Source organism: Brachyhypopomus gauderio, chromosome 16 (assembly GCF_052324685.1).
Source record: "Brachyhypopomus gauderio isolate BG-103 chromosome 16, BGAUD_0.2, whole genome shotgun sequence".
NCBI classification, from domain to species: Eukaryota; Metazoa; Chordata; class Actinopteri; order Gymnotiformes; family Hypopomidae; genus Brachyhypopomus; species Brachyhypopomus gauderio.
The window spans coordinates 23,090,413-23,110,735 of NC_135226.1; the positions used below are offsets into that span (position 1 = coordinate 23,090,413).

The 20,323-nt window shown below is 43.6% G+C and overlaps 1 protein-coding gene and 1 long non-coding RNA gene across 2 annotated transcripts; one reads left to right on the forward strand and one right to left on the reverse strand.

The window, feature by feature from the left end:
* Positions 1 to 240: 240 nt before the first annotated feature.
* On the reverse strand, positions 241 to 11,069 carry LOC143477688 (uncharacterized). Its single transcript, XR_013121608.1, has 3 exons — positions 10,949 to 11,069; positions 10,487 to 10,630; positions 241 to 886 (listed from the first exon to the last, which is right to left on the reverse strand). It is a non-coding gene; the product is annotated as an uncharacterized LOC143477688 (long non-coding RNA).
* On the forward strand, positions 11,002 to 17,652 carry LOC143477687 (14-3-3 protein gamma-1-like). The gene is made up of 2 exons (XM_076976408.1): positions 11,002 to 11,233; positions 15,523 to 17,652. Exons 1-2 carry the CDS (start codon positions 11,147 to 11,149, stop codon positions 16,177 to 16,179), a joined length of 744 nt encoding a protein of 247 aa, XP_076832523.1. The 5' UTR covers positions 11,002 to 11,146; the 3' UTR covers positions 16,180 to 17,652.
* Positions 17,653 to 20,323: the final 2,671 nt, after the last annotated feature.

Genomic DNA, 20,323 nt, shown 5'->3' on the forward strand with positions numbered 1-20,323 from the left:
AATGTAGCATTGTAATAAAAAACTCCAGTTCTGTCCTGTATTTGGAAAAATCACTCTGGGACTTTGAGGACATTCTTATCTTTATTAGTCTTGATTACAATCCACCTATTCCTAAGCAAACAGCCTCCCAGGCTATTACAACATACCAATACATCATCTTATGGCTTGTCATCCAGACCAGATGCAGAACCTAACCCTAACCCCCAGCCCTAACCTCTAACCTCTAACCCTAACCCTAACCTCTAACTTCTAACCCTAAACTCTCTCATTTGTTGTTGGTTTTGTTATATTCAAGTTAAAACTTTAGGAGCTGACAAGGACAATACAATAAAAATGCCATAAAGGAAGAGTGGCGGCTTCAGTTAGACTAACCAATGGGGAAGAAGGCTCCTCTAACCCTAACCAATGGGGAAGAAGGCTTCTCGAACCCTAACCCTAGAACCAGCAAATCAGGTGCAGGAGTTGTCATAATTCCGTGCTGACAATAGTGAATGAATAGTGAAGTTCTGATGTATTAGTGATTTGAATTACACATGCATCACGATCTTCGTTACGATCTTCGTCCTGGAGTCACACTGCTTCAGCACTGGTGTCCACCTCCAGCCTGAGTGACTTGGTAAAGAAGTACCTCACAGAATCACCTCAGATGGACAATCAGCAGACCACAGAAACAGAGTTACGAAGAAGGTAAGGCATAGCAAAACATCAGAAACATTTTTCCAGAGACCTCTGTACTATTCTGACTATTCCAAGAAAGTGACAAAGATTTATTTTAGTCTTAAGGACAGGCATGCAGTGATATGGTCATTGTTCATGCAGTTAAAAGTCCAAGTGAAATCAGGTAATCTCTTCTTCTGTGTTCTCCCCATCCGCACCCTCCTTTTCTCTGCAGACACACACACACGCATGCACGCACGCACGCGCACGCACACACACACACACACACACACACACACACACACACACACACACACACACACACACACACACACACACACACACACACACATTCTTGCTTATAAATATTGACTTGAGATTTGGGCTTGTCTTGTTTGGGCATGTCTAGACAGCCAGGCATACAGATATAGTTAATCAAAAATACAGAACAAGATACAGGCCTAAGATACCACCTACATCTTCTCTTTTGTGGCTTGGTGAAAAATTTGAGCACTACACAATAAACTCTTAAGCACTTCAGAAACATACTGACAGTTGGCATGTCACTCCAAACAGCATTATGAAGATTAGGTGTAGCAAAACCTCAGAAATATTTAAACACAAACATATGTAATATCTTATTATTCAAAGGAAGTGACAAAAACAGGAATTTACTGATAGGTAGAATTTTAGCTTCTGAGGGAAAACAGTTCTGTGAACAGCCTGCTTTCTTAGTATGATGGTATTAGTATTAGTTCTGTTTTTATCCATCTGTGCAGTTAGAACACACACACACACACACACACACACACACACACACACACACACACACACACACACACACACACAAGAGATTACTAGGCGGCTGTGGTGCACAGAGTGTTGGCCAGTTGCAGTTAGGTGCCTTTCTCAAGGGCACCCCAGTAATGGCCTCAGGTCACCCTAACCCTCCGGTCACAAGACCAGTTCCCTACCACCAGACCATGAATGCCCCATTTATTTTTGGAAGGATTTTGTTTTGTTGCCGCCTGGTGTCAGTTACTTCCCCTGGTGTCCTTAGTTTCGTTTTCGTTGAGTTTTTTCCGCGTTCTTTCTGTTGCTTTTATTATTTTCCTACCATGTCTAAACGGTTGAGCTTTATCTTTTACGTGTCGAGTATTCCATGTTTATTTTCTGTTGGTTTTTCTCCTGGGTTTTTACGGTTGAGTTCTGTTTTGCGCATTGAGTTTTCTACATCCTTTGAGTTTCATTCTTACTACTGTGTGTGTTTTTTTATGTACATGCAGTTTGGTTCTATAGTCACTGTTTCTGTTTGCCTGTGTGTGTGTTTGTTACATGCAAACAGCCTTAGTTTACTGGTGTTTTATCCTGCCTGCTTTAGACGGCACTTGGGTCTACTTCTCTCTTCATTTTCTGACGCGGAGTGTATTGGTTTGTACACCCGTTGTCACAGTTTTTCCTCTTTGACAATTCTGTAGCCTGCTATCTCTCTCTTGCAGACACACAACACACACACTATTTATGTTCTTGTGTCTTGTGTATTTTTAATGAATGGGAGTCAGTTATCAAACTATTGGCTCCTGAACTACACCACCAGCCACCACTAGATGGAGCCGATCCTCTAAACCAGTCTAATTAGGCTGGTTAGGCCTTGAGGTTTTTACATAGGCTGACTTCTCAACTCCTTGCTGAGTCTTTTCATGAAAAAAATCATGAGAGATTGCCTGTGTGCCTGACAATGAGTATATGTGAATCACATGATTTTGAGAGTTCGAAATCTTCCTCACCTCGATAATCTTTTCTGCTTCAACATTGGAGACATAACTGAAGGGACGAACAAGAAAAAACACAACTTTGGACCATACCACATTTTTTGTGTCCATGGTCCCATGACAACTGGTTCAGCCACATTTAAGACTTCTGGGTACAGATACATATCCACTCCAATCCTACATTTTTAGCCAGTTTTCTTCCTAGCAGGTGTCTACACACTGCTGCTTAGGAGAGACTGCCCCCTACATTTTTTAAAACCTGAACAGTGGTTACCACAATTATCTCCCTGGACTTAATCCACTAAGAATACGTTTTTCTGCCTGTTTAAGAATACACACAAAACTTTGTTATTTGGTTATATGAAATGGGACACAAACTGCCAGCTCTTAGCAAAAAGTAGTATACTACAGACAATATACTTTAAGAGTACTAGAAAGTGTACCAATTTAATACTTTTTCAGACTAAATTGGAACATTTCTAGTTTATAAAAGTATACTTTAAAGTTCATTTTAAGTTGTCAAAAGTACACTTTATAGTATAAAACTAGTATACTCATCTATATGCTATCAATGTACTTGATATATCCCTCTCATATGCTTAAATTATACCACAAGTACACTTATCAATATACTGCCATTGTACTAGTTATATATATAGTCTATTTTTTATTGTATACTTTAAGTATACTTTTATAAACATTGGTTATTTCACTAATAATAATAATAATAATAATTTCCACTTCTATAGCGCCTTTCAAAGTACCCAAGGACGCTGTACAGAGAAATACAAAAAACAAAAACACAGACAAGAACAGACAATAAAAAAGAAAAAAGAAAATCCCATAGAACAGACCTAAGTTGAGGAAGTTGTGAGAAAATGTTGATTAAATAGGTGGGTCTTTAGTTGAGCCTTGAATGCGTTAAGAGATGGTAAGAGACGGAGGGAGAGGGGAAGAGAGTTCCAGAGAGTCGGAGCCGCCACACTGAAAGATCGACCACCCATGGTGCTTAACTTGAATCTGGGAACAACTAAGAGTCCAGTGTCAGATGACCGAAGCCGGCGAGTAGGGACATAGCGGTGCAAAAGATTAGCCAGATATATGGGAGCCAAACCAGAGAGTGCTTTGAAAGTAAGTACTAGAATTTTGTACTGGATACGGAGACTTATCGGAAGCCAATGAAGACGCTCTAAGACAGGTGTTATATGGTCGTACTTCCTTGACTGGGTCAGAACACGAGCAGCAGCATTCTGAACAGTCTGAAGGGACCGAAGAGACTTAGAGGGAAGACCATAGAAGAGAGAGTTGCAGTAGTCTAGTTTGGAAGTGATGAGAGCATGAACCAAGGTTTCAGCAGATGTAGGAGACAGAAATGAGCGTAGGCGGGAGATATTGCGGAGTTGAAGGAAGGCTGATTTAGTGAGTGAACGTATCTGAGGTTCGAATGAAAGAGTCGGATCAAACAGAACCCCAAGATTACGTGCAACAGGTGATGATTTGACCGGCAAACCAGCAACAGTAAGTGATGCATTGGCAAGGGGAAGGGCCATAGACTTAGTGCCAATAATAAGAAACTCAGTCTTATGGGCATTTAATAAAAGAAAATTGGCATGTAGCCACAGGTTGAGGTCAGATATACATTTAGTGATGGATGGGGGTGGGAAAGGTGCATGAGGCTTAAAGCTGAGATAAAGCTGAGTGTCATCAGCATAGAGATGATATTTTAATCCATACTGTCGTAACAACTCACCGAGTGGCAGAATATAAATAGTAAAAAGCAGTGGTCCTAGCACTGAGCCCTGAGGAACACCCTGAGCAACCGGAGCTAAATCAGATTTACTATTACCCAAGCGTATAAACTGACGCCTATCCGAGAGGTATGAAGTGAACCAAGAAATAACGGTGCCAGAAAACCCAAGATCACGGAGCCGTGAGAGCAGTATTGAATGATTGACTGTATCGAAGGCAGCAGTGAGATCGAGGAGTAGAAGAAGAGAGGCATGGCCATTATCAGAGGAGAGAAGAAGGTCATTTAGCACATAAACAATGGCAGTCTCAGTGCTGTGCTGAGCACAGAAACTAGACTGGAAAATATCAAAAAGATTATTGGAAGACATGTACTGGAGTAGTTGGGAGGCCACCACACGTTCAAGGATCTTTGAGAGAAATGGTAGATTAGATATTGGGCGATAATTATTTAAAACAGTAGTGTCAAGATTTTGTTTTTTGATAACCGGGTGATGGCAGATGTCTTTAGATCTAATGGAACGTGACCAGAAACAAGAGAAAGATTAACAAGATGACAGATAGAGGAGGAAAGAGAAGAGACGCCCTGTTTTAGCAGTGATGTAGGTATGGGATCAAGAATGCAAGTAGTAGACTTGGAACTGGTGAGGAGTTTAATTATAAGATCAGAGCTAACTAAAGAAAAGGTGGAGAATGACAGAGAGGGTGAGACAGTCATCTGGGAGGAAGTGGAGAAAGAAGAACTATGTGATTGAACCTTCAACAAGTCCTGGTAGATAACTGAGACTTTGTTAGTAAAAAAACTAAGAAATGTGTTACATTGATCGGATGTAGGGGCCAGTGGAGATGAAGGGGGACGCAGTAGATTATTAACAATTTTAAATAGTCGTTTGGGGTCGGAACCAGAGTTATTTATTGCAGACGTGTAGTATAGAGCACGGGCTGAGTTTAAGGCATCCTTATATTTGGTCAGATGGTCAATATAAGCCTGGTGATGAACAGGCAAACCAGTTTTCTTATAAAGCCGCTCAAGACGCCTGCCCGTAGTCTTTAGAACACGTAGGTCAGGTGTGAACCAGGGTGACACATGGGTGGAGGGAACATATTGAGTTATGACAGGTGCTAAGGAGTTCAGAGTGTCAGAGAGGGAATGATTGTAGACTGATAGGGCAGTGTCAAGATTGGGAATAGAGGGAATAGTGGGAAAAGGAGATGATTTCAGGGCAGAGAAGAACACCGAAGAGTTTATAGATGTAAGTTTACGGTAGGTGAGAAGTGTTTTGGAGGAAGGAGGCAGAGTGCTAGGAGAGAGACATGAAGTGATAAACAGATGGTCAGATACCCCAGTGTCATGACCCACCACATTGGTAATAGTTCCAGGAGTGGAACAAATTAAATCCAGAATGTGACCATGTTTATGGGTAGGAAAATCAACAAGCTGATGCAACTCAAAACAGCTTAACAGTGATGAAAAGTCAAGAGAACCGGAAGAGACAGAGTCAATATGGATGTTGAAGTCACCAAGAGTAACCAGAGAATTTGATAGAGGACTGAGAGTGGAAAGGACTTCACCAAGTTCTTGCAAGAAGTCAGAGACCGAGCTGTTAGGGGGGCGGTAAACTAACAAAAGTACAGATGAGTTGTAACCAGATGTTTTAACTGCCATGCATTCACAGTGAACTGTTTTCTGAATTGTAATTTCACTGATAGTATATTTACTATTAAATATGACAGCTAAACCACTAGTTTATTTTAAGTTTGCTTGGCATATTACTTGTAGTTTACTATTTATTTATTTAGTTTATGTGACGGGCAGGTGTGAGCAACAAAAAGGAAGCGATCACGCCAAGTCTCAGGGAAAAAGGGTGGTTTAATATAAAGTGTGCAAACCTAAAACCCGTGCAAAAGATCCGAATTAAGGATATAATGACCAGCGGTCAACTGGTACAAAGACAAGACATATATAGACAGACAAACGACCATCAGGTGGGAACGGATCACGGGCTCCGCCCACCTGAGGGGCGTACACGACGTCACAAAACAACAACAACACAGCCGCTGTGGACGGAGGCGGCCGGTAGGGGGCCGCCTCACCGTGACAGACCCCCCCACCAAGCCGCACTCCCCTCCACTGGGTGTGTGGCACACAGCGGCTGCACAACAACACGAAGGGGCAGGAAGGCAAGGACAGGCAGGGACACACCTCCTGCAGTCCACGAGCTGAAACACAAAACACATAACATTAGTCAGCTCACCTCCCTGGGTGGGACCCTGGACCGACCGGGCCGTTAACAACACATAACCACGCCCCGGTCGGTCACAGGGCCCTTGCGCCCTAACCGGCCCTTGGCCGGTGAGCCCCACAGGTGTGAGGACGAGGAGCTATGGCTCCTGTGTCGTCCTTAGCGTATGTGTGTGTGCAGGTTACCTCCCCGAGGCGTGGCTTCTTCACCTCCTGGACCTACCTCCTCCCAGAGCTGACCCCTGCCTTCTGCTAGGGGTCACCCCAGCCTCCTGGGGGAGCCAACCCCTCCCGGGGTCCCTCATCACAAGGTGGACTCCTCCACCCAACCCAGGAGCTCCAGAGACCGAGGCCCAGAGCGCCCCCGACGCGGGCTAGGGGGCAGCCCCAAGGGCCTCCTGGTCACCCCGGGCAGGAGGGAGGATCTCCATCCCCAGCAGGAGCTTTTCAGACCGGAGCCCCATGGTCCCCAAACATCCGGGGGCCCCAGCCCTCTAGGGAGGGGCTCTTCACGACCGGGCTCCGGTCACCCCACAACACAAGGGGGCTCCTGCCAGGTGGAGACCCCCACAAGGTCCAGGAACACCACGACACCGCCAAGGGGAAGCACCTGCACAGAAACAGCACTCACACACACACACACACACACACACACACACACACCCCAACATAGAACACAAACGCGCCTCAGACGCCCTCCGTGCCATACCCAGTGGCACGGGACCACAACCGCCCCCCTCCCAAACACACATTTAAGGGGAGGAGCAAGCGTGGAATTACACTTAACAGTAGACAACACGCTAGGACAAAACATACACACAAAGACTCGACAAACAGAACTTAGTGCGCAGACATTGAACGAACGGGACCGATACTTGCGTGCACTACACAAACGATGGTGACGCGCCGCTCAGAGTCGCAGTCGCTCCCCACATAAAAAACACACGACACACGGGGAGCGAGGCGACAGTGACGAGCGGCGAGCGCGTCACACACACAAAACACTCAACATATAACACACGCGCACGCACACGGATCCTCCCGTCCGTTACCTGGACACACTAACACCACACAAGAAGAGTATTTCCAGGACGACAGTCCTGTCCCTCGCCGTGCCACTACCACAACACATGGGCACAGCGGATCTCTTCACACAAACAAACAAACAACAAACACGAAGAGTATTTCCAGAGCGAGAGCCCTGTCCCTCGCCGTGCCACAAACAACACAAAAGCACGGCGGATCTCTTCAATCAGACACCACGCAGACAAACACTTACCACGAGACATGACCACGAACGAAGGAGAAAGTAAAAGAGACTCGGCGGCTTCCGAAGGGTGGCTGGTCATTCTGTGACGGGCAGGTGTGAGCAACAAAAAGGAAGCGATCACGCCAAGTCTCAGGGAAAAAGGGTGGTTTAATATAAAGTGTGCAAACCTAAAACCCGTGCAAAAGATCCGAATTAAGGATATAATGACCAGCGGTCAACTGGTACAAAGACAAGACATATATAGACAGACAAACGACCATCAGGTGGGAACGGATCACGGGCTCCGCCCACCTGAGGGGCGTACACGACGTCACAAAACAACAACAACACAGCCGCTGTGGACGGAGGCGGCCGGTAGGGGGCCGCCTCACCGTGACAGTTTACTTGAAATATACTCCTTAAAGTATTCTTAAAGTTTACTGTATGTACACAAGAGTGTGATGCATTTACAAAATCACAAGACAGAATGTTGAAAACAAGTTTGATATATTTTCAAACATTTCACACATTTAAAAACATTTATTTGAATATCTCACAAAAAAAGTAAAATGAACTGAACTTTGAACTAGTTCAGAATTAAAATTGTGAACTTTGAATGTGAACTTCCCTTTGAGCATGTATGAACTGAACTTGAACTAGTTCAGAAAATCTGGCACAACACTGACTATTCAGTATGGAAGTATGCGGTTTCAGACGCAACCCATTACACGTGTAACTAACGCAACATAGACTATATCGATATAAATGATATTGTCTCATCTTATATCTCGTATGAAAATATATCAATATTTCTCAAAATCTCGATATATCGCCCAGTCCTAGTAAAGGCCACATATACTTAAACTATTATGTATACTTGTCAGTATAAGCCAAGTATACTTAAGTATAACGCATTGAGCGTGAGACACACGCATTTGACCGTCTTCACACGCTCTCACGCCACACTTCCGATTTCTCACGCCGAAAAAAAAATCTAGTTTATTTACCTCTGATCCACATCTATGATTCAATGAGTTACTAGTTCGCTCTGGCGCCAACCACCGGCGATCAATAGATCAATAGACAATTTACACTCGCCACCTCCTCCAGGATCAAATCTCACTCCAAGCGATCTTGAAAAGTTGGCAACCCCGAGTACATAAAAAGTAAACTAAAAGTATACTTGCTTATTCTTTAGTTTAAAAGAAGTATACTAATAGTACACTTGAATAAACGTCTTTTTCGTAACAACTTCCAGACATAAAAAGACGCAGTGGCACTAGAAGGAAAGTCTGCATCAGATTTAAGGGCAGGGCTCTCAAGTCTCACGCATTGAGCATGTGACACACGCATTTGACCGTCTTCACACGCTTACACGCCACACCTCCGATTTCACACGGCGAGAAAAAAAATCTAGTTTATTTACCTCCGATCCATATCTATGTCGCCCTCCACTGGCGATCGATCGCGATATACAAGGTATATTACACCCCCCCCCCCCACCCCCGCTCAACAACTGACGTTCGCCACCCACCCCCCCCCACCGGTCAACAACTCTCACACTCTGGCATGAATCCAAGACTTGAGAGCCCTGTTTAAGGGACATTTGTGACACTGTGACGTTGGACTTCACCTGTGTTGTGTGTCCCCGCTGATTAGCTAAACTGTGCACTCTGAACACGGCCAAGCAAAACTAGCTCTAGAGCTAGCTGTTAGTAGATTGGTGTGAGTAGTTAGCTGTAAACCGAGCTAAAAGTTAGTAGTTAGCTGGGAGTTAGCTGTAAACAGAGCTAGCTGTTAGTAGTTAGCTGTGAGTAGACTTAGCTGTAAACAGAGCTAGCTGTTAGCCCAGCTAGCCTGTATTCTGATAAAGATGTAGTTTCAGAGCAATCTTTACCTGTCCTCTGAACTTTAACAACTGTTTAACCAGCCTGTGACAGCACTGTAAGCACATGACATTTAATAAATAACAAAATTATTAGCCTAACCAATACTCCTGCCCAGAGTCCCCAGATGGCAGCCATGGTCTTGTGGTAGGGAACTGGTCTTGTGACCGGAGGGTCGTGGGTTTGATTCCCAGACCTGAGGCCATGACTGGGGTGCCCTTGAGCAAGGCACCTAAACCCAACTGCTCCCCGGGCACCGGGCTAGGGCTGCCCACCGCTCTGGGCACGTGTGATCCACAGCCCCCTAGTAATCACTAGTGTGTGTTTGTGTGTGTGTTCTAATTGCACAGATGGGTAAATGCGGAGGACAAATTTTGATTGGGGAGTAAATTCACAATTGACAAATATGGCACATTTCATTTCATTTTTTTTTCATTTCATGGAGTACAGAATATCTGAAACATCCAGGCCACAAGGTGTCAGTATAATGGCTGTTTCATAATGTGAAGAAGAATCATTGGGGAATTTATTGTTTATTGTAGTTGAGGATGATGGTGGTGTTGCATAAATAGTTTCCATTTACAGAAGTGCATAGTGGGTGATAAAATTGATACATAAAGGAAACATGAAACTCTGTTACTAACAGGTTGTATACTTTAAGAAAGTGAACAAATACCATGCCTAACATAAGATACAAAGCTGTAATTGTAATACACCCAGCTCAGCTAAGTGTGACTCGTTGGAGATATAAGACACACACACACACACACACACACACACACACACACACACACACACACACACACACACACACACACACACACACACAGAGAGAGAGAGAGAGAGAGAGACCAGGGATAAGCTTTGGTGTGTGGTTTGAGTTTTGTAAATGTAAACAGAAGAGGTGATTCATGTGTAAAGCAGGTTGGCCCACCATCATTCCAACCGCATGTGTTAATCACGTCCTCCACCACCACACAATAGCCTAAGAGTCCCAGATTTATCCCACCTCTTCCAGCTCTTCTGGGGGGGATACTGAGGCTCAAATTTTTCAAATTGAGCCCTTTCCCTCTGGTAACTAGAAAATTAGGTAGCTGCATTACAGAGCTGCTAAGCGTCATATTGAATAATATAGGCCTACAGCATGATATTCAGGAGAGTAGTGTGTAGTATACAGTACATACTGAATGCAGTATGCAATATGTCATTTCTAATACAAACATTAACTAACGATCCCTCAGTACTTTCAGATCTTGTTTGTCGTTTCCAAATCCCTAGAGAGGACGAAAAGCTCTGGATTCGTCCTTTCGAAACACATCAGATTCGTTATCAGCCATGATTCATGGGCCCCTGGGCGTCCATATAAGGACTGTTACATCACGAGCGAGGCACCCACCTTTTTAGAACGCTGACGTAGTCCTGGAGCGCGAGGAGGGGCGCGAGGAGGGGTGCGGGTGTCCCGTCGGCACGAGCGCAGATAGCACGGAACAGCTGCAGAGCGGTGCTCGTGCACTGAATTACACCGAGCAGAAAACAAGAAAATTAGAATCTCACACAAACGGTTCAATAAATTGTAAGCAACAAAATTTAAAACATGGTCGATCGCGAGCAGCTGGTTCAAAAAGCTCGGTTAGCTGAACAGGCAGAGAGATATGACGACATGGCAGCGGCCATGAAATCGGTAAGTCATCCCTCATTTATTCTGGTGGTAATAACGACCTTTCTATATTGTTTAATCGTTTTGCTGTCAAAAGAAATTGGTGGGTTACCAGAAAAGCTTTTAGAACCTTCTGGGTGATGTTCTGATACCAGATATGTCTGGATCTACATGCACTTGGACTATGTAAATAATCTGGTTTATATTATGTGGTGGGAATTACAAACAGATGCATTGCACATTAAGTCTCACAAATTGCTTTTGGATGTCAATTTACGATGGAAACTACGGCACAAACCCGACTGGGTGTAGACCGTGTGTTCCTTGGGCGGTGCCTCGTGCCATAGACCAGCTTACAATAAAATGAATGAGGCGACAAGCAAATGTCCTGAAATGTTTCAACACTGCTTTGACCTCTACACCTAAAGAAAATCAACATTTCGTCGCTGAAAAATTGCTGCTGACCTCACTTTCGTATTGGTTGGCACCTCATTCATTCATTGTCATTTGAGAGAAGGTTGCTACCGTAAAAATGAAAAGAAAAAACCTTTTAAACGTTTAAGTAGCCACATCTGGCCACTGGCCAGACAAAAGATACACCCAAAAAACACCAGATTTCTGTCATCTGGACTGAAGGCTTTGCCTCAATGCAGGTTTTTAATTCACGAGCACAATTTTATTAATGTCTTTCGACGTTCGTCTTTTTAACCCACAAATGCGAGCTATTTTTCCTCTAAACAAACGTTAGAGGCAGTAGAATTCCTTCCAGAACGTTCCATCCTTGTCATATTGCAGTGGGACTCAGGGTGCTTATTGCACGCTTTGTTTTTGTCTATGGCCATATTTGATCAAATTTTACCGCAAAAAGTGTTTATTATAATCCCATATTTGCATAATATTGTAGCATGAAATTTGAAGTTTGTCATATAAATTGCATAGTTTTGTGACATACATGAAAAGGAGCCATCATCCACTGAATGACCTTAATAGATGCAGTAAGCTGTTTTGCCATGTATGGCTTATGACCCAATTATCAAGCAAGGGCTTTTAGGTGTGCAGAATTAGGAGAAGAAATATTCACATTAACACCCCTTTTGCTTTGAAGGTCCATGAAAGTTTTATTCAGGCAAGAAAGGGCGAGGACACATGCATTTTAATTTGATCTTTGCCTCGCTCACAAGTGAGTGACACTGGTGTCATTGCCACACAGGCCAAAGATGCCCCCCCCCCCCCCCGCACTCCCCACCCCTCTGCCTTGTTAAACGTTGACATCATGTCTTTTTAGCTATGGTGTATTTTTTCCCTGTTCTTGAGATGCTCAGAGTCAGACATGCCTTAGTGGTAACTCACTGTCCTGAATATACTAGAAATGTTGGTTTTATGGTACCGATATACATTGATAATAAAATCTAATCACGTTTCACAAGTCACATTTCGAACCTCTGAATCATTTGATTCCACCACTGGCTACATTTGTTTAGGCATCACCAGATACTACACCAGGCTACTGTATCTGAGAACACCAGTGCTCACATTAGATTTTGTATTTATTGGTTTTTAAGAACAAATAAAAATGCTATGTCAAAAAACCAAACAACTAACTTCACGGCTGCTTGGCTTGTGTATGACCCATGACATAAACACTCTGATCCTTGTACTGAAAACAAAAGTATTTGTTTTTCTTCAAGCCACAGGATGTTTGTACACTTTTCTCTGGAGGTTCCTGTACAAATATGCTATTTATTTCTAGCTCTACATCTACCGCTGGAATTATCTTCTATATATATTGGCCATTGTACAGTGGCATGCAAGCCTTCTGTATGTTTTATAAGCCAAATTTTGCACAATTAATTGGCAATAATGCCAAAAAAAGCAACCCTCAGAAGGCCTCAACAGGAGCCTAGGGTGATATGAATGTCTGCATGTCTTCCAGTAGTTAAAGTGTCAGAGTGGATATCAGGACAGGCTTGTGTGTTTTTATAGAAAAAATTGATTTATACATCATTGTCATTCTTAAATTCTCCATATATGTTCATTCCAGTGAACAGGGTGACAGTTTGCAGTGAGGCCAACATACACAGTCATTGTTTGCAAATGATTGAAATGATTCTTTCAGAACTTTTTTGCAGAGGTGGTCCATGTCCTCATGAGTTAGTGTTACAGTACTGAGACCAGCGCCGTCCACGTGGTGTCTGCAGGATGCTGGTGCTCCCAGTGGCCGATCCCTCACTCTGGGATTACACCCAGCACCTACGTTAGGACAACGCATGGTGTTGAGTGTTTTCCTGCACACCACACCACTCCTACGTCTGCAGCTCAATAGGTCCACAGACCAACACTCAGCAAACTGATACTTGTTATTATCCCAAGATAAAAACTATCATGCCCATTTGTGTTCAAAACCACCTCTCACCTCCCAAAGAACTGCTCATACTATAGTTTGAATAGTTTGTTAGATAATAGCATAAAGTAAAAAATATTGGTAAACACTGGTAAATGCTTGACAGTAGAAGTACTGCATTATAACACTGTTGCTAAATGCTGGTCAGATTAGGCTGATAGCAGTAAGAACAGTAATACATTGTTGCACTCAAATACCTATAATTCAGTCTCAGTGAGTCTCAGTGAGTCTCGGTGAGTTGTGTCTAAAAGCCGTTAGCTTCAGCATTAGTCCTATGTATAAAAGCACTTTTAGCTTCAGGGTTACTGGTGAATTGCTTTCTGGCTATGCTGTTACACTGAATTAATGGTCAAAGAGACCAGCTGTTATACATTTATTGACTTGAAAATTCCACTGGAGGAGGAAGCTTTTATACATAATGCTCTCAGAACCAAAACATGCCCATCCCAGTATGACAGGGGACGGAGGGCATGACAGAACTATTAGTGCATTTATCATTTTTATACTCACTCAGGTTCCGGTTGAAATGGTCTTTACCATCATGTTCATGTCTTTATTCGTTCCCCATTAATAACATTAAACTTTTTACATTTTTCAATAAGTGAGCTATTGTTCACTCTATTGTTGACTCTATTGTTGACTCTTAGACACACCACTGCATAATTAGAGTTTTATGCACATGTTTAAAATGCAGTTGCAGTTTTAATTTATTAATTTAATTTCCATGATTTAGAAACACTGAGACTGCTTGAGAGTTTTTTTAAATTGCACATTATTAAGTCCACAGTTAATTTGGTTACGTCTACAGTGTTATGAATAGATATTACATGATTTTGATGGTCTGTTCATGTCTCTGCTTGTGAGCGGTGCTGACTGACTGCTGTCTGCATCACTTGTAAGCAGCAGTATGATGTGGTTTAACAGGCCCAGTAATAACAGCTGACGTGTCTGTGCTGTCCTTTTGTAATTGTAGGACAAACAAGCAGTGAACATCAGACTTCAGATTTGTTCTGGCACCATTACTCAGTGAGATGTGAGTTGTCAGATGTGACTTGTGAGTTGTCAGATGTGAGATGTTAGTTGTGAGATGTGACATGTGAGTTGTGAGATGTGAGCTGTGAGATGTGAGATTTGTAGGGTACCATGTGTTAACCTTAACTACATCAAGCTCTTCTTTTCTGGCACTACATTGAAACTCAGCATTGAAAGGAGAAATGTGGCTCTCTTGGTATAAGAGAAGATGAGTGAGAAGCCACAGTAACAGGTGAAGTGCAGTTAGCGTCTTAGCTTACAGTGCAGTTAGCGTCTTAGCTTACAGTGCAGTTAGCGTCTTAGCTTACAGTGCAGTTAGCGTCTTAGCTTACAGTGCAGCTGCCTACGACTGTCCGTGGGAACATTTTACCCCAACACACACACACATACATGCACACACACATGCACACACACACACACACACACGTGCACACACATGCACACACACACACAAACACGCACACACACACAAACACACACACACACACACACACACAAACACACACACACACACACACACACTCAGCAGTTTGCAGTTTCTCACACTCACAGTGCAACACATGATGAGATGATTGCCATGGAAACTGGAATCGGCACCAGGCGTTCAGTGCTCACCCGTCTGTGAGCACAGCTGTATTGGGAGAACTGACAACCCTGTGCATGTGGATGTTACCATGGCACCATGAGGACCAATCACAGCTGGGATTACATTTGCTTGTCTCCTCACATCATGCATATTCATTAGTAATGTCTTTGTAATGTTGTGTTAGTGTATCAAAAGAAAGGTAAGAATGAAAGCAGCTGTGGTGTTCAGGCTGGTGGTGTTCAGGCTGGTGGTGCTGTCCCATCTTCCTTAATCTGCATCCACTTCGTTTTATAGGTGACGGAGCTGAATGAAGCTTTGTCCAACGAGGAGAGAAACCTCCTGTCAGTGGCCTACAAGAACGTCGTCGGTGCTCGACGTTCTTCTTGGAGGGTCATTTCTAGTATCGAGCAGAAAACCTCTGCGGATGGCAACGAGAAGAAGATCGAGATGGTACGAGCCTACCGTGAGAAGATCGAGAAGGAGCTGGAGGCTGTGTGTCAGGACGTGCTGAACCTGCTCGACAACTTCCTGATCAAGAACTGTGGCGACACCCAGCACGAGAGCAAGGTGTTCTACTTGAAGATGAAGGGGGATTACTACCGCTACCTGGCGGAGGTGGCCACAGGAGAGAAGCGCTCCACGGTGGTGGAGTCCTCGGAGAAGGCTTACAACGAGGCGCACGAGATCAGCAAAGAGCACATGCAGCCCACACACCCCATCCGCCTGGGCCTGGCGCTCAACTACTCTGTCTTCTACTACGAGATCCAGAACGCGCCAGAGCAGGCCTGCCACCTGGCCAAGACGGCCTTCGACGACGCCATCGCTGAGTTGGATACCCTGAACGAGGACTCCTACAAAGACTCCACCCTCATCATGCAACTGCTCCGTGACAACCTCACACTGTGGACGAGCGACCAGCAAGACGACGAGGGCGGTGAGGGCAACAATTAAAGAAGCAGACCCCTACTCGGGAAAAAATCCAAAATGAATCGGCTGGTGAACTGTGGTAGCCGCTTGGTCGTGGTGTCCCCTGCAGCTACCGCTCTTTATTTTTCCACGAGTTAAAAGAAAAAAATATCGAGGGTGAAGAAAAGGGGGGCGGGGGGGGCTGAAGTCTTAGTTTGACTATATACAGAATATATACAGCTGAACAGGCCTCTGTCTTCTTGGTTCTCTTTGACATTCGCCAAAACCCACTGAAAGTGTCAGTCAGTCAGTCAGCCAGCAGGGGTCGCTGTTGGTCTGGAATGGCAGCCGCATACTGGCATAGAGACTGATGTAGTTCAAAGGGATGCTGCTTATTTATGTTTGTGAGGTAGTAGAAAAGCATTTGAAAAAGAGAGTGATCTGTTAAAGAAAAAATACACTTGAATGAGAAGTTTGCAAAAGAGTTCGAAATGGTTCCAGTATTAGATTCAAAATTAAAGGCTTAACATGGACAAAGCAAATTAGTTAGCAGTGTGCTGTCAGAACAGCGGTGTTCACTAACATGGGAATATGTGAGATTTAATCATCATGGCCTGCAGTAATCGTGGGATCTCCAGGAGCATCGAAATATACGATATTTAATCAAACCAAGTAATGATGAGTCATCATATCTGCTGGTACTGGAACCATAGACTGTTTTGAAGGTCAGATGTGAGCAGAGGCAGAGAGACCTATCTGTTAAAAAAATAGAAAATAAGAAAAATATTGCAGCTTCAAAGTTTGTGGTTCTGTGTTTAATTTATTTTTGCACTTGCCAACTATACTGTTTTGTCAGTGTAAGATAATTACAATGATACTATCAATGATTCAATATTGTGCATGCTCGTGGTGTATTTACACAGTAGCTTGACTTTATTAACTTAAATCTTGAATGTTATGTATTCCTATGATTGAGAAGTAAACAGGCTTCATATTGATTACTCATAATTTATAATTTTGTTTTGATTTGCTATACCAAAATTGTGATTGTTAAACAATAAATTGAACTGTTATGGACGTTGCTTTTGTGACATGAGATGTTTATTTCTTTAGCTGGATAGAATCTTGAAACTCAGTCCTGATCTATTTTACCCGTGTACATGTTTTTATTGGTAAACTATAATCATGACATTGTGTTTAACAATGTTTCCACTGAACAATATATGAGTGTCATTTTATGCACAATGAACCATGTTCAGTTTCAACTACAGTGGAATATCAGAAGTGTTTCTGTTAAATACCCAGAACATGGACCAGAACTTGTATTTGGTATTTTTTTTTATCGTTCATATTGTTGTTTTTGTTTCCTGTTTTTGACATTTAGCTGTCTCCCGGGTGATGGATATCCTGAATCTGAATAAGGACGTAGCTTTTGCACACGAGCCAAAAATAATGACAAAAATGAAAAAAAACTGAACAAACAACCCCCCCAAAACAAATAAAGACTTCTAGCGCTTGGCCTGTCTCCAATGCTGGTAATGTGCTGTCTGTGGTTGTGTTCTGGGAAGCTTCACTGGGTGTTTGGACACCATGGCTCCTCAGTGCTCCTGTGGTTTTGACTGCACATGAAGCTCCGTGCACAACTGCAGCACAGGGGCATCTCATTCAGACACCTGCTCCGTGTCCACCTCCACCCACCTGCTGTGTGTCCACCTCCACCCACCTGCTGTGTGTCCACCTCCACCCACCTGCTCCGTGTCCACCTCCACCCACCTGCTGTGTGTCCACCTCCACCCACCTGCTCCGTGTCCACCTCCACTCACCTGCTGTGTGTCCACCTCCACCCACCTGCTCCGTGTCTACCTCCACCCACCTGCTAGGTTCCTCGCCTACTCACCGGTCATCTTGGAGGAAAAACTGCTTGAACTCCGTTAAAGCTCAGACACTACGATTATGTTAGACAGGAAAGAGACCTCCTGAGATTCTGCTTGGTTCAAACTTTTCAGCCAGTACAAAACTCAGAAACACTAGATGGGTTTGTGTTCAGTTCAAATGTAAAACCACAGGACATTCTCCCAATCGTTTAGTACATCCCAGTATGTGCATCAGTCCGTGTTCACAATGTCCAGTAGCTAATATATGTAAAAATATATATATATATATATATATATATATATTACAGCTCATATAGTTACGGCTCAGTTCTGCAGACATGTGGCTTACACCACAGCACCAGGGATATCTGCAAGTATGTTTTTCTTACGTATCAGGAGTTTATCTAAATGTATCAGTATCAACATCCATGTAGTCATTTTAGCTCTAATGTGGGGTAGGTGTAGTTCACTACACTCGATCCTCAACATGAAGACAGAATAACGAGACTGAAGAATACAAATAGAAATTAACATTTTAGAATGACTCGTTAATATCACTGACAGTAAAGCTTGTTAAGATATAGGACAGATTTGACATGAATTACTAATGGTTCTAGAGGAAAACTGATTTATCTTGTTAAAAATCCAGTCATCATGGATTTAAAGAGATGTTTAATGAGTGGCCTCTGAATATTTTGATGTTCACTATTGGATCTGCCAGAATTCTGCTGCAACCTCACACAGCACCACACACCCAGACATGCAAGAGGTGAATTTCTCTGTTTGAACTGGTCTGCAATGCCAGCCAATGACAGGCGGCCTGATCCTGCATTTGCACCAATCCTACAACTGTTGCTAGGGCTGGGGACACTCCCCCTTATTAGCACCATTCCCACTGGTACTGCTCAGACACCCAGAACAACCTGCAAAAAAGCGAAGGCTGCTGTGTGCGAGAGGGCATTAGCATTCAAGAGCAGCCTCCCCACCTCCACACAGAGGTGGAAGAACTACACCCTCCTCCACAACACAAGAACTACACCCTCCTTCACAACACAATAACTACACCCTCCTCCACAACACAAGAACTACACCCTCCTCCACAACACAATAACTACACCCTCCTCCACAACACAAGAACTACACCCTCTTCCACAACACAATAACTACACCCTCCTCCACAACACAAGAACTACACCCTCTTCCACAACACAAGAACTACACCCTCCTTCACAACACAATAACTACACCCTCCTCCACAACACAATAACTACACCCTCCTCCACAACACAATAACTACACCCTCCTCCACAACACAAGAACTACACCCTCTTCCACAACACAAGAACTACACCCTCCTCCACAACACAATAACTACACCCTCCTCCACAACACAATAACTACACCCTCTTCCACAACACAATAACTACACCCTCCTCCACAACACAATAACTACACCCTCTTCCACAACACAATAACTACACACTCCTCCACAACACAAGAACTACACCCTCCTTCACAACACAATAACTACACCCTCCTCCACAACACAATAACTACACCCTCCTCCACAACACAATAACTACACCCTCCTCCACAACACAATAACTACACCCTCTTCCACAACACAATAACTACACCCTCCTCCACAACACAATAACTACACCCTCTTCCACAACACAATAACTACACCCTCCTCCACAACACAATAACTACACCCTCCTCCACAACACAATAACTACACCCTCCTCCACAACACAATAACTACACACTCCTCCACAACACAATAACTACACCCTCCTCCACAACACAATAACTACACCCTCCTCCACAACACAATAACTACACCCTCCTCCACAACACAGCTCTCCTAGTGCAGACAAAAAGGCTCCATTCTGACAACGGCTCAGTGCTGCTGTTGTTGATAATGAAATAGACTCTGCCTATTATTTTTTTATTAAATATTATTTTTGTAATTGTGATTGAAAAGTGATATAGTTGCAAAGCAATTATTATGTTTTCTCACAAATTAGAAAATTCCAAAACATTGATAATCCACATGTAACAAAGACAGTTGGTTAACTGACTGTGAGAACACACTCACCTAGCACAGCGTTGGTCCACACTTTGGCCTTTACCTGGTCTGGAACGAGAGAGGACAGATGCTCTTCTCCAGTGGGGCAACAGAGGAGGGCTGATGGAGGTGATGGAGGTGATGGAGGAGGGGTGATGGAGATGATGGAGGTGATGGAGGAGGGCTGATGGAGGTGATGGAGGAGGTGATGGAGGAGGTGATGGAGGAGGGGTGATGGAGGTGA